Genomic DNA, 27,491 nt, shown 5'->3' on the forward strand with positions numbered 1-27,491 from the left:
ATAAATTAACATTTTTACAGTCTCTCTTTAAAAAGCTTAATGTCACATCTGAATAAAATTCATTAAAAATATTTTCAACACGTGATTCCAACATATTCAGGCCAATATGCAAAATCTTTTTTTTTTTTTTCTTAATGCACTATCATCATATGTATTTGTCACTGAACCATGACTTAGGATCTCTTTTCAATCGGCAATGAATAGATAAGTATTTTTATACATCTTTAATAAAGGCCTACTGTTTACATTTATCAGTACATATATCAACACTGGAAGATTTGAAACAGGTTCAACAGATGGACCGTGGTCACAATTATATTTTGGGCAAGTGATGCAAGTATCATTATCATGATCCTGACAAAAACAGAAAAGAAAACTTTGTGAAATAAAAAGTGTTAAATAAAGCACTGGATTCACATCAGATAGGAAACACCTTCTTAAGACTCCCCTCCTTTTAAAACTAGCTACTGCTCTTGGCCAGGTTACATCTATTACGATGATTCATGATTGGGAGGTAGTCACAGGAGACAGGTTCACTTTCTACATCATTTGGTCTCTGCTTTACTTATATTCTCTATCACAGAAGGTCAGCTACTGCTTGATATTCATACACCCTGCATAGCACAAGGAAAGCGCAAAGACCCCTCTTCCTCCTCTAAACTCTTGCAACCTACATACTAATCGCCTGGGGTAGAGCCTGACGCGCACCCAGTCTGTTAAGTTTTATCTTTTCACACCGGAACAAGCCCTCCCCCAAAGAAATATTAAGATTCCAAAACCACAGAGATAAAGACACAGAGTGTGAGAAAAAATAATCAACTCCATATGCCAGCTATGCCATCAATAATAGAAAATAATTTACAGCACTTGCACCTGAGTTGAGCAGTGGAAAAGAGAGGGAGACTCTGTCAGTGCAGGAGAATGATGCATGTGACCACTTTGTCTTAATTACTCAGAACAAGCAGTTTGTTGCTGCTTACTGAAGAACAAAGATATCACTGTCCCCTGACAGAGCAGTAAATAGCCACCACGATGGTGAAGATGATGATGACCGCCAGGACAACCATCAGGATCCGGTTTTGGATAATCCTGAAAAAACACAGAAGAGAAAAAAAATGCAATGAAAACAGCAGAATATTTATAAAACAATAAAAAGGGGCACCCCAAAATGTCTTGGAGAAAAGAGATACGCTCACAAGCTGAGTGCTTTCTATACCATTCTACACATCTTTCGCTTCTAGGAAAGAATTATACTTTTCCTAATAGTGTGCACATACATATATTGAATGAATAATTGAAATCCATCATATTACAACTAATTATTTACTTTCTAAGACAAAATAAATAATTAGTCCTCAGTTGATACAATCCAAGGCATGCATGGTGGGCTAAAATAGTACACACTATTATATTTCTAAGCCACCTGAAGTCTTCACAGCTTTTTTTTTTTTTTAATCCGAACAGAAAAAAAAATATTAATTTTCAAGGGATTTTACTATTAAGGTACAAGATTCCAAGGAAACACATGTCAATGAGATACTTACTTGTACTGAAATACCAAGGGAAAAGTATAAAAGATAGTTATGAAGAAAAGGATGATATAAGGAAGCAAGTGTCAAACTGTGAAGCTTATGTTGTAAAAGCCTCTCCTGCCTCTGTAGCATACCTTCACTTATGGTAATAGGGAAACATTACATTTACTATGAAGTATAAAAAAATGGAAATCAGAAATAATACAAAGATGCCAGAAGTTGAAACTCCTGATATTGGTCAATCATTTGTTGCAAGGACTCCCTACTTCTAAAATTGGATGCCGCATTATTTCAGATTTTGTTTGAAATTAAATATCAATTATAATGGATAAACCATCAAACATTAAAATTTGCTAAATTTTACAGAAGGATTTTAGACTGTAAGAATTTGCCATTTCCATTCTCACAGAAGGGAAATAAATAATATTCTCATCTCCATAATGCAGGAACTTTTGCAAAATAAATTGATCCATGAGGCAAAACATCAGAATTATAGAGATACAGCAAAAACAAAACAAAGCAAAAAGATACCCCCTCTAAAAATATATATTTTTTATTCTTTTTAAAAAAATTTGTTTCTGAAAAAGCAAAAAACAACCCAAAACCCCAGATCCTTTACCAACCAAACAATAGCATAATGAGGTGAAATTGCATTTTGTGAAATGTCAAATCAAGTATAAACTCGAAGACAAAGAATATAATGTGTTAAAATGAGTGTATTTCATACTGCAAATGAGAGAAGAAATAAAAATAAAACTTAAAAAAAAATAATCTCCAGAGAGCAGAGGGGAGTTTTCGCTGGTAAATGTTTTTCATTTGGATGGGGGTGGATATATATATTTATGTATATATAAATTATATTGGAAAGTAGAAGAAAAATGCAGTTTTAACCAACTCCAGCTCTCTCCTGGCTTATCCCCCTCCTAAGGAAAAAGAAGTAAATGGATGGATGAAAACTGTCACAGCAGCAGCCCCCCTCTCCCGCGATGCTCTAAAAGGACTGGCTCTCTATCCTCCTGACAGGTTACAAAATGATCACATTTGCTGACACGTCTTCCGCAAAACTGCTTTAGTGTTTGTGTCCACTTTCCTAGCAGGAGATGAATGGGCTGCTTTGTCCTCATTTATCACTTAAAGCTCAACTAAGATCTGTCTCGTTTATTTTTCCCTTCCTCACTAGAAAGGCTCAACCACAGCATTAATTCTTTTGCGATGACAGCTAATTCAAACTTAACAGGCAATATTTACTCTGCCAAAAGGATGAGGAGGAGGGAGGGATGTTTCTCACTCTTAAAAAAAAAGTGTAACACGCTCAAAACTAAAGGTAATTGAAGGCTCTTGGTTCTTGTTGGTTTGCACTTCAATTTAACACCTGAACTTACAAGCGTCTCTTTTGTGGCAAGGTGTGACATTCTCTGCCAAACACCTGATAACAAACGAATTGCCCAAGCCACTGCATGAAAACCAGAATATGTATTTACTCACTCACCCTCATCACTCCTGCAAAGACACTCAACGAAATTGAAACTCAGCAGTGAAATAGATTAAAAGCATGAAAACTCTTAAAACATTCAGCCTTAAGTAATACACAGTGCAGCTGGCTTGACAACCATTTTATTTGTGGGATGTGGGCCCCAAGGCATCCATAATGCTAATTTACAAAGGATTAAGTGTGAGTGAAACTCCCTTAATCTAGCACATAGTTAGGCAAAGGCACACATAACATACAGAGTGTTTAAATCAGCTTCTCCTACCTCTGGCCCAGTGAAAATCATTTCATCAGCTGAGCTTTAAAACTGGAGAAAAATTAAAAAATAAAGCCCAGCCTCTAAACGCTTTATTTTTAATATTCTGGCAGTATACAGGCGATTGCAAGATTATTGAATCAGTGTCCATGTCTCCAAAACCCTTGCCAAGGGAACACGGAGCGAGGGCCGCTGCCACCTGTATCTGCTAATTGAAGGTTCACTTAGGGTGTGAATCTAGGAAACACATATCAAAGTCCCATTTCTAGGAAGCCGAATTAGTCTGCGCGGTGCAGCAAAAGAATATCATATTAAAAGGAACAAATTAATCATGAAATAGGATGGCTGTTATCAACAGACTCCTACGCTGAAGCATTATATACTTTTAATATTCAAGCTCACAGTTAAAGATTCATTTGAAAAAAAAAATAAAAAAGAGTGGCAGTGACTGTTTGACTTTACTGTTTTATGTTCCAGCGTGTGGAAGGGAACGCGCTGTGGTGGAGCGGGGCTGGGCAGGGCAGGGCCGTCCTGCGCAGGCCCGAGCGCAGGGCCTGTGTCGGAGGGCGACTCCGGGGCCTGCCGCCCGCGCGGCCGACACCAGCTCCGGGTGTTGGCCCTTTGGGGCCTCAGAGCCCACGGGCAAGGGCAACCCCACAGAGCAGAGCACGAACTGGGGAGGAAAGGGGCTCTGAGCGCCACGGGGCGCAGTGAGGGCCGCTCCAGCGGAGGAACAATGGTTGGCATTGGCAGGACCCATCTGTGGAGCCGCCTGTAGTGCTGTCGCGGGCAGACACTGCCAGTGGGCATTGCTCGAGGCGAAGCATCGAGGGATGTAATGTGGGGGAAGGAGGCAGAATACCAAAGGAGAAGAAAACGGGGCCTAACACTCACCGCAAAAAAAAAAAAATAAAAACCCAAAGGCTAACATGCTCACAAGAAGCAGGCGATGCTCTTTTATCTCTATTACACCTTAAATTCAACGAAATCTGGTGAATGAGGAAGCCCAGATTCTTCTTTGAAAATGCAAAGCATGTTTACAGGGTAAATAATTTAAGAAAGAATATATACTTGAAAGAAGACACCCATTGAAACATCCATGGCTAAAATGCCTGAAGGCAAAAACTTGTGCATTTGCATGCTGCATTTTATTAAGTTAGCACACTGTAGCTTTAAAAGAATGCATGGCCAAATTAAGAGGAATGTGTGACTGAAACATCAAGGATTCCTCAAGTTTACATTATGAATCACAGTGCTGTTGATACGAGAAGAATTAACCATTTAGTCGGTGCAGCTTACGCACTGAATTCTCACCAAGTGCTGCTGCAGCCTGGCGTGTTGGAGCTTGTTACCAGCCCACGTCTATCGGTCCATTCCTACTGCCAACACGAAGAGTACAAGGGCTCCTTCCTCTTTTAGTTAGAAGAGACCCAAGATCCGCACTTTTAAACTAAGTTCTGTCAGTTTATCATGGACAGCAGCCCAAAACAGTTGGGTGCAAAACCACAGAGAAACAGAAAGTCAAGTGGATGCAAGAGTAACATAAAATGACCCACGGGAAGAACATGACGGACAAACTTGCCGGGCTACCAGCACACAGTGCATCCTACTCCCATTGGCTTTCCTCCTGCTTCTCCTTTCTAAATGTCTACAGCCTCTCCTGGCTTCTGCTCACAGGGTCTCAACCCCAACTAGGTGGCCTGGAGGAGGCTCCCAATGGAACCAGCTCTCCACCCTTGGGCTGAAGGGATCAGCTCGCCAATGCACCCCGTGACTGCTGCTTCAGGGAACAAGTCCCACCTCCATTCCCAAACAGTGATGCCTCTGGCGCATCAGTTCCACACTCCTGCCATGGCAGAAACTGCTGCTTTTCCACATTTCAGAAAAAAAAAACAAAACCAAACCAAAAACAAAAAGATTCTCTCCTCTTGGTGGCTTCACGCACGCACAATGGGTCTCACTCTGTTTGTGACATGTTTAGATCTGCTCCGTATAAACACAAAGCAGTTCCCAAATAAGCTCTTGCAAACCTTACATTAAGGATGCCAACCGTGTTTAAACCTTTTTACAAAACTGCATTCATTAGCAGGGGAGTGCACGACATCTATACGGGTTCAGCCTGATGTCTTGCACATGTCTTAGTGCCTGATTGACCAGCATTGAATAATGATGCCTTGCCATTAAGCACTGACGGTACAATAACAATTGTCATGAAAATTAGCAATCACGGTAACATGTTAACAAAATACAGGATACAAATGAACCAGTGCAGACTCTGGGTGCGCAAAGAGTTTTGTGTGCTGAACTTGAAATAATGAAGACTACAAAACAAAATACTGCAAAAAAAAATTCCTACAGAAGCTCAACTCTGACACTGATACAAATGAAAAAAATACAAACGGCTTTGGGGATCAGTTAGCCCACATTCATTACAACACAAGGCTTTATTCTTAAAGAAAATGTCCTGAAAAATAGTGTCCTCAAGAACACAGACTGATTGATGATGGAGCACTGTCCAACAGTGTTTCACTGTAATACATGCATTTAAGATTTAACTAGAAGTGATTCCTATCAGCTTACTAGGCAGAAAGGCTTCTTCTTTGTACACAAGAGTACATTTTAAATGAACACTTTGAGTATTTGGCTATTACATTTTTGGTACCTTTTATCCATGATCTGCAGTTTTTATTAACATGCAAAAAATAGGTGCCTGGTAAGAGACTCCTAAGTAAGTGCCCAATATTCATGTGCAAATCAGTAGATTCAAATAAACACAAAGTATAGCGCTAGTCACATAGGCAAACACATACCACCCTAAACTGAATGCGAATTTAAAGTAGTGTAGCTGTACTCTGCACCTTCTGGGAGGGACATCCTTGTTACGATATATCGCTATTCAAATTGAGGCACCAGAGTCCCCACAGGGGAATAAAATGGTATGATTGCTAAAATAAAACTTTAGAGACACAATGATAAATCTCTAATTCCAGGGTACTTGGGGGCTGCTCCTGTAACTATGTGTCTTTCCCATTCTGAGCTTTAAGACTGGTTTTGCTAGATAAAAACAACCAAAAGAAGTAGACTGGGTGTGGCAGGACATAGAGGTTCCTGAAATAACAGCCTCCTGAAATAACAGAATAAGAGAGCCTTATCTAGCCAAATTACAGCTATCTGGCAATATCTGACTTGAGACAGCTTTCATTAGTAACAACTGAAATTAAAAAACACAAATGTCAATGAAAAAAATAACAGCACAACCTGCAGACAAGTCCCTGACCCTCTTCCAGTTGAACTTGGGAAAAAAAGAAAAATTTTGGGGAATACTCAAGTTGTCTTCCTCCCCAAAAGCCCCAAGAACAAGGCTGCAAGTTCCTCCTGTTCTTGAAGCAAGATGAACCATTGCACCATAACTGACACGGTCTATTTAAACCAGAAATGTCCTCGGGTGAGTGGCAGACAGGAAACAAGACTCCTCATTGGGCTCCACCTCTAGGCCAGGGACAGGCCCTTCCAACTGAGATCTCTTCTGCTCCCTAAAGTCCTTCCAGGAGGAGTCTCTTCTTTCCCCTTAACAGTGCCAGGGGCTCTGGTTTCTTGTGAAGATCCATTAAAAGATTTTATTTTTTCTTACTGCTGAAAACTGAGCAGACAATGTGTTTAAAGACTCTAATGTGCAGGAATGGAGAATGATGAAGGATGGCACGTGTCTAGGTGAACAGCCACTTTTTCTTGAAAGAGATGGGCCATCTAAGGTGCCGCAGACATTGCTGACAAGGTTGAGGAGTTGTGCAGAGATCCATCCTCCAGCTTCAGAGCTCAGTCTCCAGGACACCAACCTCTTGTTATAACATTGTGCTAGTACCACATCAACGTGTTTTCGCCTGGACCTTGAATGAAAGATTGAGTCATGTAATAACAGGAGCAGGAAGGTAGCCATGATAGTCAACTTCAAACATCCAAGTTATGTCTACCTAATCCCCTTCAGCTCCCTGTGGGTATAGGCTGGAGTCCTGCTCTTCATTGTCTTTATTTTTTTTGCTGGCCTTGCATGTGCTAGGAGAAGTAGTCAATTAAGAGGGTGGGTAAGTTAGAGCCTACGGACTGGGTAGCAAGGATATCTCAAAGCTGGAATATGAGGTCCAAGCAGAATGACCTTTCTCTCAGGAGCAGATTCACTCAGGGAGTGCTATCATGACAAAACCATCCAGAAAAGACTTTTATACTTTGCAAAGTGGCAGTAATCTAACAAGTGATCAGAAATACCGCAGAGATGAAGCTCACCAATAAAGTAAAAACTGTTTCTCAATAATTAGTATCTTGATTCACCACCTCCTTTTAATGAGTACCATACTTCTACATGAAATTCTGCCTGGAATTAAATCCAGTCCTTAATTCACAGGAATTTGGGAGGGCTGGGGAGATAGGAAAGACGGGGAAACATCTCTCTAAGATGAATACCTGAAAACAATGAGCTTCCTCAGCTCAAGGAACTGATACCACCTTTCCGTGCTATCAAGATTGAAAATTAAAAGAATATATATATTTTCATGGTATCTGGCAGTTGAGATATTTACTGAGAAACCTAAATGGCAAAAAAGCTTGCAATACATTCCAACCCAACACAATTACACAGACAGCACTGGAAATCCTAGTTGCTGGGTGGCTGTGAAGACAACGGTTATCACAGCTGGCATGAGTCCTGTCTGTGGAGCAGGCCCTCTCTGGAGGTGCACATACCACATGAGGCATCGCGCGAGTCTGGTGGGAGGGAGAGGCAGACAGCTTGGCCGAGTGGCTGGGAAGGATAGATACCTACAGGAATGATCAGAAGACTGTAGCAAACCACAGAAAGCCTGAAAGAGGGTCCTCATGGACACTGAGTCCCAAGATAGAAAGGCAATAGGCAATAGTACTGCAAAGGTTTTACTAACTCAGACTTTATCCATTGTTTGTTTTTAAAACATAGAAGTAGGTATTTCTGTAGGATGAAAAACACCCTTCTGCTGCTCAGACACCCTGATGGGGAACGTTTCTCTGCACCTCCCTCGGCAGTGCAATGCCAGCTCTCTCTTGTCTCCCTGTCCATGGTGGGAACAAATTAGATTATTACTGTCATTAGGACGAACAGCGGGTGGCTTCCGGGGCCATGGAAACTCACCAACCAAATCTGGAGGGGTATTAATGCATTTCACGCAAAGCAGAGGCAACACCAGATCTCTTTGGCAACTGCAAACGAAGATCACGTGCCCTGTGGCAACTGCGAGCCAAAGGAGGCAAGGCTGCATTAATCTCCACCCAGCCTTTCTCAGGGTACTGAAGTATCAAGAAGAACAAATCATACATTTAGTCACCTGAGCATGACTAAGAACCATAGGCCTTAGGAAACATTATGAGCACTTGAGAAGAGCTCGGAGGGAGGGTGGATATCCCAGCTGTCAGTTACGGCATTCTTGGGCATATTGGCTGCGTGTAGCCGGGTCTCCAAATGGTTAACGGGGAAAAAAAAGCCCAAATCCCAACTCCCTCCCCAGCACTCAAAGCTAAAGCAATTGATTCTCCAGCAGCAGAATGTATGCAAGCTATAAAATGACATCATATACAGGATTGCTTATTGCTTTTGTGATAAATACAGTTAGTTAAATTTACCTTCTGCACAATATAAAGAAAACAAAAATGTGTTAAATCTGCACTTTACTAACTGCCATCATCTTTTGAAGCCACTAAAATACGTATCTTAAATGGATGAAAGCTTCACTTTAATTAATGATTAATCTACAGCTTTTAGGTGTGATGAAGCTTGATACTGGACATTGCTTCACGTATCTTATTTTCTCCTTATCACCCTATATTTGACTGGGCGTCGTTTTGTATGGCAAGTTTGTTACAATTGTCTTAACAATGTTGACCTCTTTTGTAAAAACCTGAAGGCATCTGCAGCAATTGTTCCTGAAGATGTGCCATCCAAAATGTTACCATTTCGTGGCACTTCTTGAATGATAGAATAGGGTTTTTTTTTTTTTTTTGGTATATATTCATTTTTTTTTCAAATGCTATAAAAGAAAGGAAAACAATCATGGCTAAGGCCATTTGTGAGATGGCATTAAAAGAGCCTACTCTGAGACAGATAAAAATAATGAGAATCTTTCTGTCAAGAAGGATTTAGAAAATATCACTAGCATTATTAAAATTTAATTTTTTACTGTGCTTTTTGGTTCCCCCTTTTCCAGTGATAATGAGCAGGACTGCACACCTCCACATTGCTAGCACTTGTTTTGAGCAATAAATTCAGTCTTCCAGTCTGAAGACATTTCAGACAACAATTTTGACTGCTATAGGCTTATTTTTCAACCTGTTCTGTGCTTTGAGTCTTCCTATAAAAACCAGTTCATAAGCTAATTTTCCACAAGGCCAGTGGAACAAATAAAAATCAATTTTTGCCCAACTGGTTCAGAGAAAACCTGGGAATAGTGAAGTCTGAACAGTGAAAAATAAAAAGAATCGATGTATTCACAAATGGTTTACCTGATAGAGAACTATCAAATTAGTTGACAGGAGATACTTGCCACTATTAGAGTATTTTCTTTTCAGCACGTTACGGCATTTCTATTAAGGGAGCAGAAATGCCTCTACTTCGCTACGACCTCAGACACCTTGGTATAACAACCATGTGGAGCCTCCCTGCATTGTATAAAGCTACGGGGCACAAGGTCCAAAAGTGCAGGAGCCCTCGCAGACCCCACAACCTGCGGGACCTGCAATTCGAACCTGGGCTTAGGGTGGGTGTAAGTTTTTGTGATTTTGCGGAAGATTCCTTTCTTGGTGAACACAGGGAGCCGTTTATGACCTCAGGCCAACCCTGTCAAGAGGAATCTGGTCCATCAATAAGGGGAAAAAATGTAAAACACTCTCCAGACTTCCCTCCACAGTTAAAAAAAAAAATAAGTTCAGGTGCACACGGAAGACTAATTAGTTTAATGTATCTTGGAGAGCAGCATGCACATTTATCCAAGGATGGAAATCCTGTTCTTAGAATTCACCATTTTCAAGACCCAAGGACATAGACTTCAATACATATGGTCCTATCCATTTTATACTCTTCTCCTCAAATTAGGCAAGTGTTTTTGGAACTGGGATACTAATTTCAAAGCTGATACCGTGGTTGGATTTTTGCTTATGCCTGTCTGTCTGCAGTCAGACAAATACACTGGTAAGCCTGACTGAACGACAGAATCTGCTTATTAATACAAAACTCTTGCTCCAATTGGTAATAAAACAAATTTGTAATTTACAAGCTTAATTATTAAGGAAGCTATTTTTTAAGTAGCTGTAATCTTCACCCTAATACCTGGCATTTTACACACTTCATTTTATGAGTTAACATTGAAATGTGACTCATTTTAACAGAAAATAAAAGAATTAAATATGTCACTGTGAAGTTGCATATTACCTACTTAAGAATACTATAACACACGATGGAAACATCATTTCTGGGGCCAAACAAAACATTACTCAGTGAAGAAATGGCATGAAATATATAATATTCACCAGATGAAGGCAATTAGGAGTTAAACAGTTATACTGCCAATAAACAGCATCATAGTAAAGAGTGTGCATATAGAAATAAAGTATATGTGGTCTTCACTAATTGTGATGCAATATTTTAGTATTTCAATATAATAAAGACACTTCTAGCCTACTAAGCGCACAGGGAGAAGCTAAAAACACTGTGCGTTTCTGAGTCTCCTACAACTGATGCTAATTTGCTTATGATATCTGCCTGATTTGGAGCTAATCTTCTGTAAATTAACTCCTAATGCTGTCTGAAATAATCCTCTTAATGCTGGTCTGTCTTGAGTACTTTATATCAAATACCATGAAATATGCAAGCACATATGGGGTGTTGAGGACTTGCCGAACTGTCGGCTGCTCTTGAGTGGTTGCAGTGGGCTTGGGGCTGCCCTGAGGACCTGGCTGAGCAGGGTGGTGGCTCTCGCTGTCCCTTGGCAAGGGCAGCACGTGGGGATGATGTCCCCTGTTCAGGGCCACCCCACGGAGGAGCATCTTTACCTCCCAGCAGCCCGGTGCGCAAGGGGCGATGCCACCCGCCAAGGCTCCGCTCTCCAACACGATACACGTGGTAATGAGCACCAGCAAACACGGTGGCCCAGAGACTTCTGAATGATGAGACGTGTGTTAAACAGCACTAATTATCAGCCGGGAGCCTCATCTGATAACTGCCTCAAAAAGACAGGGACGGACAGCTCCGTTTCTTCAGAGAGATCAAGATTTTTTGAGGATGTTGCTTGCACATTGACCAATTTAATTATTATTGTCTGTGTGCTACTTCTGTATTCAAAACTACATATTTTTTTTAAAGCCACCGGAACAGTTTTCCCCCTCAACCTTAATTTAACGATACAGCCAAAAACCTAATGGATATTGGTGAGCAATTGCAATCCCAACATATTATTTTCTGGGTTTTTGAAATATAAATGGCAGGCACAAGTTTGACTGAATGGACCTCTTTATGTTTTAACAGGCAGTTTGTTGGCCCAGACTCCAACATATAACAAGCGCAATTGCAGAAGCAATACATTTTTAATTGAAAAAATCATGTATTTTTACTATGAAAGTAACTCAAATAACAAGTAACTCTGTCAGCTAAAGGCCTTTTACAATTTTTATTTTAATATGTGGAATGTTGTTTAGAAACTATATTTTCAACATAGCAAACACTTACAGGAGGTTATTAAATATATATATACAGCTAAAATCATAGTTTATTGGAGCTTGCTTTTTATATATATTAAAGAACAGATAAAGCACAGTGATCAGTGAGCTGTATGTGTCCAACAGCCCTTCAAGAGCCTTGTGGAAATGTATAAAACAAGCAGTGATACAATCCTTTGCCAAACACTGTCATAAATTTTTTATTTGGCAGCTAACATTCTCACTAGTTTTCTTGGCAGCAATTGGGACCTTTAGCAAGAAAGGTGCAGGAGAAAAATACCTTGTTTAGAGATGTTTTCAACACTTTCTGGGATTTTTCAGAACTTCTGCCTGCAGCACATTTTACAACCCCAGTCTCCAGTCACCTGATGAGTAGGTGGTGGTTTTAAACCACTTTTTTTTCCACGCAGACAGCCTGCTACCCCCCTCTGGCCTCCAGCCTGCAACGCGCGAGGAGGCGGAGGTGCCTGTGCTCCACCGAGATGCAAGCGGTTGTTCCTCTCCGTCTAGACAAAAACCTGAAAATAATATCAGAATGTACCTTTCGCTGCTCCCGATACTATCTGTATCTTGTTCCCGGATGACAGAGATAAATGAAAGGCAAACATGTGCTGATTACTTTTGCATTTTTCTGCGTCGAGCTCTCCAGAAACGCTGGTCGCAGGTGCAGCTACTGCGCGCTGGCGGGTGAACAGAATTGCCAAATAGCTTTCGGTACCCAGGTCTGCTCTTTAAGTTTTATTTTTTTTTACAAGAAAAGGTGACACATGGAGCCTCACACACGATGCATGGCCCTCCTCGGGGCCCAGACACACTGTGTGGAGCAGGACACAGCTCCTGGACTTTGGGGACAAGCGGTCCCCCGGCTTGGTCTACTCAGGAGCAACTCTTAGCAGGGCACATATGGAGCAGGTGTTTAATTTTTTGGTATTTAGAAGTTTCAGAAGGGGTGTAAGATGAAGCTACTTAACAGTTCAGCAGCAAAAGTTTCCCACTGGTAAGAGATATGCCTTGACTTTCTACAGGGAAGAGATGTGACTTACGCATGCCGGGCACAGGAAAGGGACATTCTGCTCATTGATCTCCATGCAGGAGAGGGGGATGCGGGTCCAGTCCTCACAGCACAACCGGCCCGAGAGGCACGGCCCAAGCCTGGCCACATCCCCTGGTGTGTCCTGGACCTCCTGCGGGGTCCTGCTGCTGCCACCACCATGCACAGACCCCTCACGGCTGTGTGGGCCGCTACAAGCGAGCGTGGGCCCCGGTGCCATCATCAAGCTCTCCTCTGCCCCCCAAATGCCCCCACACCACTCATCCCTCCCAATCCTGCTCTTGCTTTCTCGACAGCACCTCAAACTGCTCTGCTATTGCTTTACCTCACCCCCAAACCCAGTGGTTTTATTGCCTGCTCCTGCTCTACGGCAGCGCCTCTGAAAGCGGCTGCAAAAAAAGTCCGTCGGAAAGCGACGGGGGAGTCTGGCTTGACAGAAAGCAAAACAACCTCCATAGAAAAAATACACAAAAAAATACACAGCCACCAATAACAAAAAATACAATCACCAATAACAAAAAACACGCAGTCACCAATAATGAATTTGGCATCACCCATAGAGGACATTATCTACAGCCCTCCTCAATGAGCGGGACGATGCCTGCAGCTTCGGTGGGCTTAGGATCCCATGTCTGTAGAAGAGCTAAGGAGAGTTTTGCCCTGTGTTTTAGGAGGACCCCGATTCTGCCCTCGGTTACGCCCCGGCAGAGCATGCGGTACCGTGGGTGCCACCACCCTGCACATCTGGTGCTGCGAGGGCAGCGCTCGCGCCGACGATTCGAAACAGATGTCGCTGCCCCGAGATTGCCAATTCAGCTGGTTTTTTGCTGGGTTCTGTTGTGAATTTGGTGAAGAAAGCAGGTCACCAAACTTTTCAGAGGGCCGACTGGAGCAATGTTCCTGCTTCTTCCTTTCTATTTTGTGTGTGTGTGTGTGAATACGCAGAGTATGAGCTACAACTGTGGATTTTTTTTTTTTTACTTTTTCACATTTTTTTCCCCTTTTTTAAGCTTCATTTGAGCTATGCTCTGTTCCCTTGGGGCAAAGTGAAAGGTAGCTATTTGCGGATGGGAAAAAGGGCTTTTGTGCAAAACTGCATCACCAAATAGTTTAAGAAAAAGTGTTTTTGAAGTTATTTTTTACTACTATTTTAAGAGGAAACAGGGATAAATATATCTTTTTTTTTCTTTTGTATGTTGACTCATTAACAAATTTAGTAATAAACACTTTATAATTAAGTCTACGAGTTTATTGCTGTCCAGAAGTTTCTCACTTCTACTCTTTGCACAGAGGGTTTTGGGAAAAGCAGAACTCCAAAACGGGGAAGGCAATTCCCAACAGCTTGCTCAGACAAATCTGCGAGAGGCTTAAACGCGCTTCTGAGCCCTGAAATTCGAGATGCCGTATCAAATAAGCAGCTCTTTTTCCCCCTAAAGAGAAGAAACTGGGTGTAGCTAACCCAGTGCATAATAGGTTTATTCTCATTCACAAAACAGGAATGACTTTATGGCCCCAAAGTAAAGCTAGCAGAGAAGTATACTGGCAGATTTGCTGCAGATGTGTGTTGCGACACGTATGCAGGGAATCTGCTATTAATCACATGCTAAGATTTTAATATTATGTAGGGTAATGCAGGCAACCATTACAGGGAAGGCTCGGAATTCAGCAAAGCCTAACCCACAAATGGGTCTTTTAAATTTAACACACTCACGCTTCTCCTCAGACTGCACCGGTTGAAATCCTCGATGCAAAAACAGCCCCCGCCCCGACTTACATTTATTTCAATATCTATGGAGCGTTCCTGCCCGTGTTCCCAGCTTCTTTTATTGTGACACATGACAGTTGCTGCAAAAAGTGCAGCTTTTCAATTCTCCTGATTCCCGGACTACGGCAGGAATGCTCTCGTTAGAGGGGCTGCTTGCGAGACCTCGGCATCCGTATCCAGTGCAGGAAAAGCCCTGGCTCGAACGAAAAAGCCACCGTTCACCTGCGTCCTCCAGAATTTGTGTCCGCACATAACTAGAACCTATGTATCTGTGCCCGGGCTAGGATTACTGTGCACAATTATACCGTGGAAATGCATTATTCTGACAAAGCCATCAATCACATTATTTCTCACAATTGCACTTCACCCCTAAAATTTTCCTTACCTCCAAAGCCAGCTGGATATTATATTACCAAAGCTGTTGAAAGGGTGTAACACTAACCATGAAGCCAAAGGCCACTAAAACTATGCAATGCATAAATTTTTATTGTTTGCTCAGCATTGAAATCTCATTAGGGCTCATAACTCATCGGCACACTGCAAACATTTGCATCTGCTGATCATGAGAACTTAGATGGAATGTACACCTCTGGCTAATTTACTTGTTATGTTTTCAGATGAGACTCTCCGTGTTGCTTTATATTTTTCTTGAAAAAAAAAAAGCCCTTATGCAGTTGTGATTTCCATTTTAAACTAAATACATGAAAACTTTCATTTGCAGTTCCTCAAGGTTGTTCTGTTGCTGGCAATGCTCATGACCATCATTTACAAAAGTTTCATTTGACTTAGTATTCAGGGTAATCATTGTTTGAAAACTGTGCCCCATAGAGCATTCTGCTCCATTCATCCTCACTGCTTTATGCATTCACATTTTAATTAGATTAAAATTTGTCCTCCAATTAGCTTTCATTAAAGTTTACAGATTACAGAAAAAAATATCTCCGCTGAGGTGTGCTTCAAAACTGTGCCTGAAGTTTAAAATGAAATAACTGTGCAAATGAAGTGATTAGGAAGATTATTATTATGCAAAAAACATCAGATGCTTCTTGGCTTACTTATACATTTAGCTCTGTAATTTATTTTGCCGACTTCAATACCCCTGTGTTCTCCAGGGTAGTAATCATAATGATACCTTACAGTTACGGGATACCTTTGATTCCTAAGGGTCCTTGGGGCCTGATCCTGCAGCCCCTGCTCACACGGGTGTCTCACCAGGGCTGTGTGATCAGGTCCATGTGTGTCGGAGCTCAGCTCCGGTCATTCTCCCCTCCGCTGTCCACGCTGGTGACGTGCACGGCACGGACACAACCCAGACAGGGCCACCGCGTACAAACCCCTTTGGGACACCTCTGGGGGTGACATGGTGGCTGGTTTATGGTGCATGGTTACCAGGCTCACCTCTCAAATGACCACGCAAAGACAAGTCCTACTCCCAGTTAAAACTGCTGAGAAAACTGAGTGCAATTATCCCAAGCGGAAGCGGCTCAGGAGGACAGGGAGCTGCATCTCCCATGTCATTTATACCCTCAGATGCCACCCAGCCACGTATCAGATGCCCCGTCACTAATACCTATTGCGCGTGCAAATTTACTATGTGCTGAAGGCAATATAAAGTTTACAGCTCACAAGGCTGATCCTACAGCCGGAGCAGACATTTATTCCGGAGCGGCCCCTCGGTGGAACACATGGGACGTCGTGTCAGAGCAGAGCTCCACCGAAATGGATCTCTTTGCAGGAAATTCTCTTCCAATAGCAAGAGCTATAAATATACGCCCATATTAAAAAATGAGAGATGCAGCCAACATCTTAAATCTAAAAATAGAGACACTTGGGTTACAAAAACATGGGCCTCTCTTTGCCCCAGCAACGTATTTCCGAGAGGAGAAACACAGTTGAAAACAAATATTTTACCACAAATGACGTGTACTTTATAAGAAGGAGAGGGTAATTTCAGTAAAATGCAGGACTGTAAAGAGCAGCATTGTCTGCTTCCCATTCTCAGGTGAGCACACAGTAACTGGTTGAACAACCATTCAACCATTCATCTTCACATCAGTGAGGTAACTAGCATATCCCTATTTTACAGATGGCAAAAGCAATGTTTATGGGGCCAAAGGCAAGATGAGAGTACATGATTTAAACACTTCACTTCATGCCCTGTACCCGGGCCAAGACCATGTTTCCAAGACGCGAAGTATCCAGCAGCAGTGCTAATTTTAGGAGCCATGCTCAGGTCTGACCCTTCCTCCCCTGCTCCCGCCTCCTCTTGGTTTTCATTTCTGCCATCACGTTGCAGTGTATCAGCCTCAGCTGTGCTGATTCAACTGCTCGTGGGTCCATGTGATGAATCAGATCAGGGAATCGATCCAGGATAAAAAAAGAAAATGGAAAAAAAAAAAAAAAGAGGTGGGAGGGAGAGGAGAGCTGTTTTGCACCTGATCATTCCATTTCAAGGCCCTGGCTCCCAAGCAGAAGCGTTGCTGAACACGAGGGAGCTGCTGGGTGTAGGACAGCGGCAACCGGGAGCAACTGTGGGGCAGGAGGAGACTCCCCTGTTGATGCTGAGGGTTTCGTATTGCAGAATGGGGGTCCAACCCACTCTGAAATCTTTCCATCTCCATGTTTTAACTCTCTTAAAATCTCTTTCCTTCTATCTTCCCCTGCCCACTTTATTCTGAGGATGAGTGTAGCTCCTTCAGACCACTTTTACACAGCAATTTTGCAGAAGGCTATTTAGAAACTTTAGTTTATTTAGTTATTTCACTTTCATCAGTTAAAATCTGGAACATCAAATTCACCTTTTAGATCCCATTGACCGTATTGTAGAAATATTGCTCCATTTTCTCAGGTGAACTGTGATGTTTCACAAAATACAGAGAAACTAGTCATGCTTTACATCAAGAGTGTATTCATAAATAGTTTATAAAAGATTTAGATTATTAGCCATATTTGAAGAGTCAGTCAATCAAATGTAAAAGGCTATTTTAGAATTTTATAGATCAAGCAGTTATTTATAATCCTGGTTATTGCTTTCTACCTTGTATCTATCCCTCTCCCTACTGCTATAATTCTCTATTAACTCTTTATAAATGACTTGTGTTAGGAAAATCAAAGCCTACCTTAAGGAATGGGTTAGATAATTTGGACTCTGCGTCTCCTGGATTAAGTGCCTAAGGAGCAGTTCTCTGGAGATAGCCAGACACCTCATGCTATGATTTAGACCTCAAGGCCCTTGAAAATCTGGGCCATCATTGCTCTGCAAATGGAACTTGAACAATTTTAAAAAGTTGGACAAGTGTCATCTGAAAAGGCACAAATGCTGAAGTAAGTGCAACAGCGAAGGAACACATCCTTTCTGCGATGAAACATGAGCATCATGACAGGATGGGCTTAAAGCTTCAGTACTTCAAGCTGGTTGTAGGAAAAAAAAAAGCCCAACAATGGAAGCCTTGAGGAACACTAAATATAACTGGTATCCTTACACAATACAGCAGGCTCAGTTAGAAAAGAAATATTTCTTGTGATTTCATTCAGTCATTTTAAGCAGAGACTTCTCCTCCTTTTTAATATTTTTAACTTAGTAGCAAGCATACAGAACATTTTAATAAAGAAATAACCTCAGATTACTTTTTAATGCTGTGTGATTTATAAAGGTAAAAAAAATGATAGCTATTCTGGAAGTATAGTGTATTTGGTGCTATTTTTGCACGAGGAATGGAAACTTGAACTGGAAATAGAGTCATTCATTCACACTTGCAGGATGACATCCCGTTGACAGGCATGCAAACTTGGAAAGGTGCTACGCAGTCACTCTTAAAATACTACACTATATTTTTTTCCTCCTAAGCTCCAATTAAGTAAATGTTAAAGAGGGATCAGTACTTCGTTAAGCCTAAAGGTTCATCGTTTGCAGGAGATCATCTTTCAGAAGTACAAAGGCAGAAAAGTCAAGGCACTAACTACTAAATAAATTGTTTGCACAACAGAAGTGGCACCTTGAAGCCCCTCTGCAGCAAGGGGCTGGGCTGCTGCACTTCTGCTCCATCAGATTAAGACTTTGAAGAGCATTCCCCACTATTATCTGAAGGGTCATCAATCCCAGCCAGGCAGTGGTTTTGTCTTTTTTTTCATTCAGGAAGAATGAAAACCAAAAAAAAGGTGTGAAAATGCATTTGAGGTAGAGATATTCACAGACTTGAATATTACTGCTGCACCTCAAGTGCACAGGAAAAGATGCTCGCAGGGCTGGACAGCACTGAAACAACCTGCAACCAGTAACAATAATATTAATATATATATTAAAAAAAAAACAGAGTTAGCCCTCTTGAAGTCTTGGGCTTGGGCCTGATAATCATATGCCCACTTGCTCTCATAGATTTGCTTCCCAAAGATTCCAGAATTGGAAGGACCCTTCTTACAATGAGGAGGCAGGAAGGAAGGCGAGTTCCCGTTTAAGATCTGTCATTTTAAAATGGCAGAAAAACAGAGCAACTGACCTTAACAGAGCCTGGCGCCTCTGTGTCAAATTCCTACAAGGGCACCTCATAGGACTTCAGCTCTATCATATCTGAATCAAAATGTCAGGACTCAAAATCCGAACCGTAAACCATGCCCTCTGAAATCTAGGTACAAGCATAATCTCCTTGGCTTGGCTTTCCATTTGGCTTCTCCCGTCCCATGCACACTGCTGCAGTGCCAAAGGAGACAGGCTTTCCTCCTTTTCTCACCAAGAAAATCTTGGTGGGTCCCCAAATTTTAAACGATGCACGCTGCAACTCTTTTTGCACCAGCTTCCTTGTTTTCTTGCTGGTTCTAAAAAAACCTTTGACCTGCTCACAAGAATGTCATTTCTATTTCTGTCATCCCAAATTAACAAATGAACGAGGAAAGGGAAAACTTATACGGCCTCCCCTTCTCCTCTGTCACTTCAACCCTTCGCCCTCCCCATTGCCCTGCCTTGCCACGGCCCTCGGGCTCCAAAATAAAGAGCTGGAGCCCAACTGGCTTCAATGAGACACCAGCACTTGCTTAAATGATATTCTGAGTCATGGGCCAAATGGCAGTGGTGGCCTGTGAGAGCAGGTATTTTCTTCATGGGGGCTTGCAGGATACAATGGATTTATGCCCGTCAGCTCTGAACAACACTGCTATTGTCTCTTCTCATTTCATCTCCCTCCATTATTCATTTACGTTGAGTTTGATTGATGAAGACACTTTAAAAAAAGGAGGGGAGAAGGGAGGAGGGGGAGAGGAATACGTCAACTGCTTGGTCTCAAACTCCTGTAAATCTACAGTTCCTTCTGCAAAAATATTGCTCAAAAGAAATGTCAACTTGCACATTTGGGGAAGGATTTTTCCTTTTACCTTCCTCTCCTCTGACTGCAATGCAGGAACTGGGGCATAAGCTCTGCTTCTGCTGCATGCTGCACATCACGCCGCAATCAGCCAGGAAAATCAACGTCTTTCTAATGAAAAAGTGTTAAGACTTCCGCAAAGCTTCTCGTACGTATTTACTTCCTATGCAAAAGCTAATTAAGTTTTAGGCTGGTTTGATATGTCAAAAACTGCTTGGATCACAGAACTGAGCCTAAGCAGAGTAGATACAATTTCTTCATTCAAAGTGAAAGCATCTGACAGAAAGCCAGGCTTACGACTGTGTGGAAGTCATAAAGAAAAGGCCCAGCTTGTGCTTGCTTGTTTCCAAATACATGGTATTTACTAACCTCTCATTAAAATTATCCTGACAGAATACAGATTACGAACCATCAGATACTTTCTTTCCATGGGAGGCCACCTCTGAGGCCTAGGGGAAAAGAGGTTCCTGGGAGTTGTTTAAATTCAGTTCACTCTCCTCCAAGTTTTAAATGAGCTTCTGAGCAAGCACTGCAAACTTGCCAAGCTCTCTGCTTACTTACAGAAAAAAAAAAAAAAAAAAAAAGGCAGACGCATTCACCACATGTTTGCATCCCTCCTGCTCCCAGAGCTGCCCCAGCACACGCTGCCTGCAAATTCCTCCTGCCTGCCCAGAGCCAGGGCAGGCCCAGGACCCCACTGCGCACTTAGTAGCAGCTTTTCCTAACCGTTTTACCCCTTTTTATGCTTTAAATAAAATGAAGGAGCTCTAACACAGTAAGACATGCATTGAAAAAACACACACAGAGAAATTCTTAATAAACTGTCATTAGATGCCAGAGTCACCGAAACGATCAAAACATTAAAACAGCACTCTTCCCCCATCCCGAAATTTTTGTATCTGAAATATTGTTGTCTAAACTAACTGAAGACTCTGGAGGAGACCTTTGCTCTTTTCTATTATTTTTGAAAGTGTGTGGTTAGAAGTATTATTTGAAAAAGGAAAACTTGAATTCCAAAAACAAATAGGTGAAGGGAGGTGGATTCAGTAAACTGCTGAATATATAAAAGCCTGTTGTTTGACCTCCAAGTTTGTTCCACAAAGCATAATTACATGCACCTTTTTAATATTATATGGTTCTCATTATTGCTTTCTGTACCACCTTTCATGTTTAAAGGGAGGAGACTACCACTAACTGGCGTTACAAAGAAACTTGTTCTAAATATTCAGCATTTCTGCAGCAGCTGTAATGGCAACTCGTGGAGATGGATACAAGAATGTGTGCAAAATCTACCAGTTCTGGTTTTGAAATTCCCATCTTCACAATTTCGACTTTTCAAAACGATCTGCTCTTTAATTCGGTGGTAGTTGTCAAAGGCTGTCAAATAAACGATAAAACTCTCAGGAAATAAACATCTCTCCTCTAGTAGGTTTGTATATAATTCCGCAAAAGAAAAGAATTCTAAAAGTAAATAAACACATGGGAGGATTAGAGGAGCAATAAACAAAAGCATTTCCTTGTTTTGAATTTAAGAAAATAGGAGCCCTCTTTCCAGGCAGTGCCAAGATTACTGTGCAGAGGTGAAGCTTGCACTATCAAGAATCGTATTTAATGCTAATGCACCCATGTGCAGGGACACACATGCAGACATGCACACCCTGCATGTACACAGCCCTATCCACAAATTAAATCAAAGCTCTGTCATGCCTTTATGGATCAACAGATTTTAATACCAAGTTAGGGCAATAGAGGCACAGGACCCTTTTCTATTTTTCTTCACTGCAAGATGATAAAACTAATGCTGAAACCTTTTAGGCATAATGACGGAGTTTACAGGGTCCTTAATCCCCACACCCCACCTCGACTCTCCAGTGATCTTGCTGAAAGCTTTAAACTGGTCCCCAGCACTAACATGGTACAGAGCCTGTTGAACATGCTGATCTGCTCATGATTACTCCTTGCCACTGTAAAACAATCTAACTCCTCGAGTGAATGGAGTCTGCAGCAACAATGGTGTTATTGACTTGTTGCTCCAGCTCTATTTAGTTATTACCCTCGAGGCCACAATCAATAGACTTTGCACCAAGTCAGCCTAATAAATCCCAGGCTTTCACTGGAGCTTTGCCAGGAACTGCAAGAAAATCTATGGCAGTCAAACACTTAGAGTATGAATAACATAGAAAGCTGTACTGACAGCTGTATAAATTAATTAACAAGGAATGTTCTTATTCTTTTAAGAAGATCATAATGCACGTTTACCATGATTTAAGGAGTCATAGGTAGAGCAACAGAAAAAATACTTTTGTGCTTTCATTTAAAGTAAAAATCAAACATTATTAAGAAAAAAAAAAAGCTTTAGAGTAGCACATTTTTGTCTCTGATTATTAGACGTGCAAAAAGGTGCATTCACATTACTGGCATGGCCACACGGATTATTCCGGTTCTGATTTAAAAATAAACCGAGGAGCCCTGCAAACATTGACTGCTTTAGTGTTAACGGTGCAAGCATCCTGACTTGGGCAGCGCTGCCTGTTACGTGTTTGTGTTACCTTATCCTGCATCTGCATGGGGGCTTTAAACGGTGCTTGCAACGCAGTGATGAAAAGAGAAGCAAAAGGAAAGCGGGGGGACAGTCGTGGACGCAGCAAGAGGCCGCTCACTGGTGAATTCCAGGTCCTTTGGGTTCCTTGTAGGGGAAGCAGATATTGTGCAGACTCAGCGCCTGTCGGTAGCACCTTTCATACCGCTGGGGCTTTGGTGAACCGAAACGGCTCGCGCTGCGGTGCGCCCTCTCTGGAAGGTTCTGGGCTCGCTGGCCTTCGCGGCTCGCCCGCGCCGCCGTGGGCAGCTGGAGCCGGTTTTGGGGCTGTCTCTCCCGCCTGTGATGGAGGTTCCTGCCCGCACGTGGCTCGGGCCTTCCCGACGCGGCGCTGCCCGGCGCAGCAGCGAGCGCGGCCGGTCGGCCAAGGAAACCAGCAGCCTCCGTGGGGCCGGCGCGCGCCCGGAGGCGGCTCCAGCCCACGCTGCGTGTGGCCTCTCCGCGCGCTCATGGCCAACGATTCCCACAGCTTTGTCAGGCAACTGGCCTTCCTGGGCTCATCTCGGTGATGCTCATCCCCAACAGCGAGGAAGAGCAGTGGCTCAGTTCACGGCTCTCAGTTCCTCCCCTTCATGCACAAATACACTCTGAGTTTCATTTTTTTTTTTTCGATTTGGAATTAGGGTTTTTAGGAACTTCCGAGGGTTCTGAGGGCTGATGAAGCAATTTATTTAAGTCCTTTTTTTTTTTTTTTTAACATTCACACAAAGAACTCGTGATTTCTGGAGGCATTTATAAACTGACCTCAGAATGACTGCTTCCACTCTTTAAGAAATGTTGAAGTTATTCTATTGCCTCTAAGCACTAAAAATTATCTTATTCACCCTCAATAGTTAATTTAAAAATATACAAGACAGTCATTTGCATTTTAAACATCTCAAACAAGACTTTGTTTTAAAATATCCCTTTTCATACAGTCATTGGTAAGGAATATACGGCTCCAATAAAAAGCTGCAGAGGACTTAGGCCATATCTTCAGAAGTAGTGAGTGAATTGGACAGGCAGGGGGTTCTGAGGGTGCAATCCCATAAAAAAACCTCTTCACTCTCAGAGTCAGAGGAATACCTGTCCTTTTAAAACAGAACTTCTCTTTCTAGAGCAAATTTTTCCTGATTCACTCCTGCTATCTTCTTGTGTTGTATAATTATTTTATTCCCCAGCCTTCTGAACAGGCAGTTACTGTGAAATGCTGATGTCAGCGCAGGTTATAAAGTGCTGAGGCAATGATATATATTCTCGAGCAAGTCTGACAACAGCCCGCTTCAAATGTGACATCCAAACTCCTCCAGCCTCGTTTCGTACGTGCCAGGCTGACCTCCTGGAGCAGAGCCCAAGCCTTGGCGCTCCCTGCGATTCAGCACGTGGTGGAAGCACGTGGGTTGGGTGGTAGCTCTAAGCTAAGCAGGGCTGGCGTAGGTCAAAAGGTGGAGGAGAGAGCCCAGACACCTAAGAGCTGCCAAAAGCAGCAGGACTGAGGGAAACGCTGTCCTCTCCCGAGCCAGCTGTGCAGTGAGCACAGCCATGCTGTCAGGAACTGCACTGCTGGAAGCTCGGCTTTGCTGATTAGATGTAAAACTAAGCTCCTGGTCTTTCGGGAGTCATTAAAGATCCGGAGATAAAAGTGAATCTCATTAGCCAGTCCTAGGGAACTCAAGGGAAGAGGGTCTATATAAGGAGAAATAGTTGTTTATAAGCACAGCAATATCGAACTTTATGAGAGTTCTTGCCCGTATTCTGCATCTGACCAGTGCAGAAGGATCTCACCACAGAGACATGAAAGGATCCCCAGCCTCCCGTTTCATAACATCTTCGGGAATGCTAATTATCAGCTCTGCAGAGCTGTCTGTATGTGCTGCTTGGTTCAGGACCCCTTCGCAGCTGGCACAGCCTCTCCTCACCCCTTTATTTAACAATAAGGTACCTCTTCTCCACCAAAAACTTCTTACATCAGCATCCACAGAGCATGAAACAGTCCTCCAATTTCAGTTTGCCATGTTATTATACCACCTATTTACAGTTTTGAATAAGGCTGGTACCTTTCAGGACTCCCAGATTTTTTTTTCTATGAGTTGTAGGATGAAAACCTGATGAATCTTTTCCCCTCTTCACTATCCCCTGTTCATTACACGGCACATAAATCCTTCTCCTCTCAAAATTCTTCCTTCATGAACTAATGAGACTGTCTTATTTTTAGGCACTGTAACAAGAGTCATTCATTATTAGCAATCAAATAACAGTATTTTTTTTTCTCGTTAAGTACCTAGGTTTTTTAACTTGTACATGAATAAAAATGGTAATTCCCAGACATGCAGCCACTGCAAGGTAGAATTTCCAATAAATTGCATCACTTTGCAAACTACTGTCTGCTACACTGTCTATAATTGTTTTTACTCCTTGAAATAATCCTGTCTCAACTGGAATTTTGGACTGCGATGGGACTTGGGGGGAATGATTCCCAGGGCGAATCATAGTGGTAGTCAGCTACACATGCACCAATAAATGTAATCTCACCAGTGTATCTTCTTCCTCTTTTTATTTCTGCTCTCTTACTTTAACCCAAACTGCTTTTTAAGGTGGTAACACTGCACAGTGTGGCTCTAGAACAGATATATAGGCCAAACGAGAAGCAGGGAATATTTTTCTTTCCAGCAGGTCTGCGGAGGTGTAACAAAAAGAAACACTTGAACTCTAGACTAGTGCTGGACATAAACGATGACATTGTACGGGCCTGAGTTTTCAGTGACTTGTTCATTTCCATCAAATGTTCTGCAGCTAATTGGCTTTGGGAAAGAATCCGTGCAAGGCTCTTTGGGCTGCTCTGCCTTAATGAGGGTGGCGCCCACCAATAGTTTCTCAGGATCAGGGAAAAGGCCTCCTCCCTCCAAGGGAGGCTGGTATTTACTCGTGTTGCTCTGAAATTCTTTCGTCATGATGGACTGGATCAACCCAATCTAAATGTTTTGATCTGTTACATATGTGGGAAATGAGACACTGGTGCACACACAAAAAGCAGCTGCTTTCTAAGTGCAGTGTCTTAATGACCTCTCTACAGAGCACACAGCAAGTGAATTAGTCCTCCACCAATGGAGGCTCCTTTGCCTTCCAGTCTCCGCACAAGATGGGAAAGGAAACTCAATGCCTGCTTTATATGACAGAATTAAGCTCGATGCAACTCTGCAAATTGATTAATTTTCTCAGTGGACTGAGATTGATCTGAGTTTACTCTTTTGTGCTGTAAGTATTCTACGCTTGTCCTGAAACAAGTTAGTTAAAATAAATTAGGCAGTGTGGAATAAATTTAAAGGGACACTGACAGATCTAATTTAGCCCCAAATTAAGGATAAAAGTGAGAACAATGCAAAATAAATATTAAAAAGTCAGCCTGAAAAAAGAAAAAAAAAAAAGAAAGAAAAAAGGCTTCTATGAGACTTTTTACAAGGAAATCATTTCCATTTAAATAATATTTGCAACCTGCAATCTAGTTCTGCACTGAAGGTGAAATTTGCTTTCATCTAGGGGACACGAGCAAGTCCACTGCTGCTCCCCAGCTGTGGCCACCAGCAGCAAACAGACCACGAGGAACAAATGCAAAACTTCTTAGCAGTGGCACAGGGGCAGTTAATGCATCGCTAGTTGCTGTCATAGTACAGGGAACATACACAAAAGTTTTAAATATTTTACAAGGCTGCTATGATAATAGCTAATATGATCACTGTTGGTGGGATTGCTGTGGTCTGGAGGGCCACGTTTCCAAACACTTCCTGCACCAGCACCCCAACCTGTGTTCATATATGCTCTTGAAAATCCTTCTGCCGAACTCCCAGCTTCGTCCACAGGTGCATGAATTCTGCCAAGAAGCAGTTTTGTGGCTCCTAATACCTCACCCAGCATGACTGGACTAACACAGGAGACAAGAGTTCATGCAAATTCGTTTAACTTGATTGCTTTTGTGCCAATTTCAAACAGTTCCTCAATCTCTTTCCTGTTTCAACTTCAGTATCTAAGCTGCATATGCATAAAAAGAAGTTTTCCAATGAGTTCTCTACAACTGCACTTTCCCATCTTGCTTTTCATTCTTTCTTAGGTCACAAAACGATTTAAAACTCACAGCTGTGCCACAGAATCTGAATGCAGTGTGACTGGTCGTGGTATCTCCTGTGACTGGAAAGCAAGAGAACGTGCATGCCCTGCTTGCAGCTAGAGGAAATAAGACCCATGGCATCCATAACATAAATGATTAGCCACCCCTCATTAGAACTCAAGTTGCTAACTGAGCTCACAACTTTCACATCCTATTTTATTTCCAAGAAACTTTAAAACAGTAAATAAAACTTGAAGTCCTCAGTAAAAATAACTAAAAAAGGAAAAACAACAGTTTTTGAAGCTCTTCGGTGGTGGGGAGCAACGCAGAATGCAACATTATCCATGGCTGCAATAAATCAACACTGAAAAGAGTTTAAGAAGGCCATTGAGTAGAGTGGAAAAGGGAAGTATAAGGTTAGTTCTTCTAGCAAGAAGTAAATTGATTATATCACCCCAGTGGTGATAAATATGGTGGTATCAGCTGTCTTGCTGCTTGGCTGGATGAAATAGCATGTATTTTACTAGCCTATGGGATTAAAACCTAGAGGTGACAAATTGAATTGGCATTAAGAATAATGTTGGCCTTTATAATTTTTTTTCTTTTGCTAAAAAACCCCTGTTATTATATTGAA

The 27,491-nt window shown here is 42.1% G+C and overlaps 1 protein-coding gene across 4 annotated transcripts in view; it reads right to left on the reverse strand.

Annotated features, from left to right (window-relative positions):
* Positions 1-393: 393 nt before the first annotated feature.
* The window catches only part of VTI1A (vesicle transport through interaction with t-SNAREs 1A), a 256,720-nt gene continuing 229,622 nt past the window's right edge, over positions 394-27,491 (reverse strand). For all 4 annotated transcript variants that reach the window (XM_088528627.1, XM_088528629.1, XM_088528626.1 and 1 more), the window contains one exon: positions 394-1,089. In XM_088528627.1, coding sequence (XP_088384753.1) covers positions 996-1,089 — 94 coding nt within the window. In that variant the 3' untranslated portion in view covers positions 394-995. The remainder of the gene's footprint in view (positions 1,090-27,491) is intronic.

This window comes from Tinamus guttatus, unplaced genomic scaffold (genome assembly GCF_059628265.1).
Source record: "Tinamus guttatus ecotype Peru unplaced genomic scaffold, ASM5962826v1 Tinamus_guttatus_pri_ptg000314l, whole genome shotgun sequence".
Classification (NCBI taxonomy): domain Eukaryota; kingdom Metazoa; phylum Chordata; class Aves; order Tinamiformes; family Tinamidae; genus Tinamus; species Tinamus guttatus.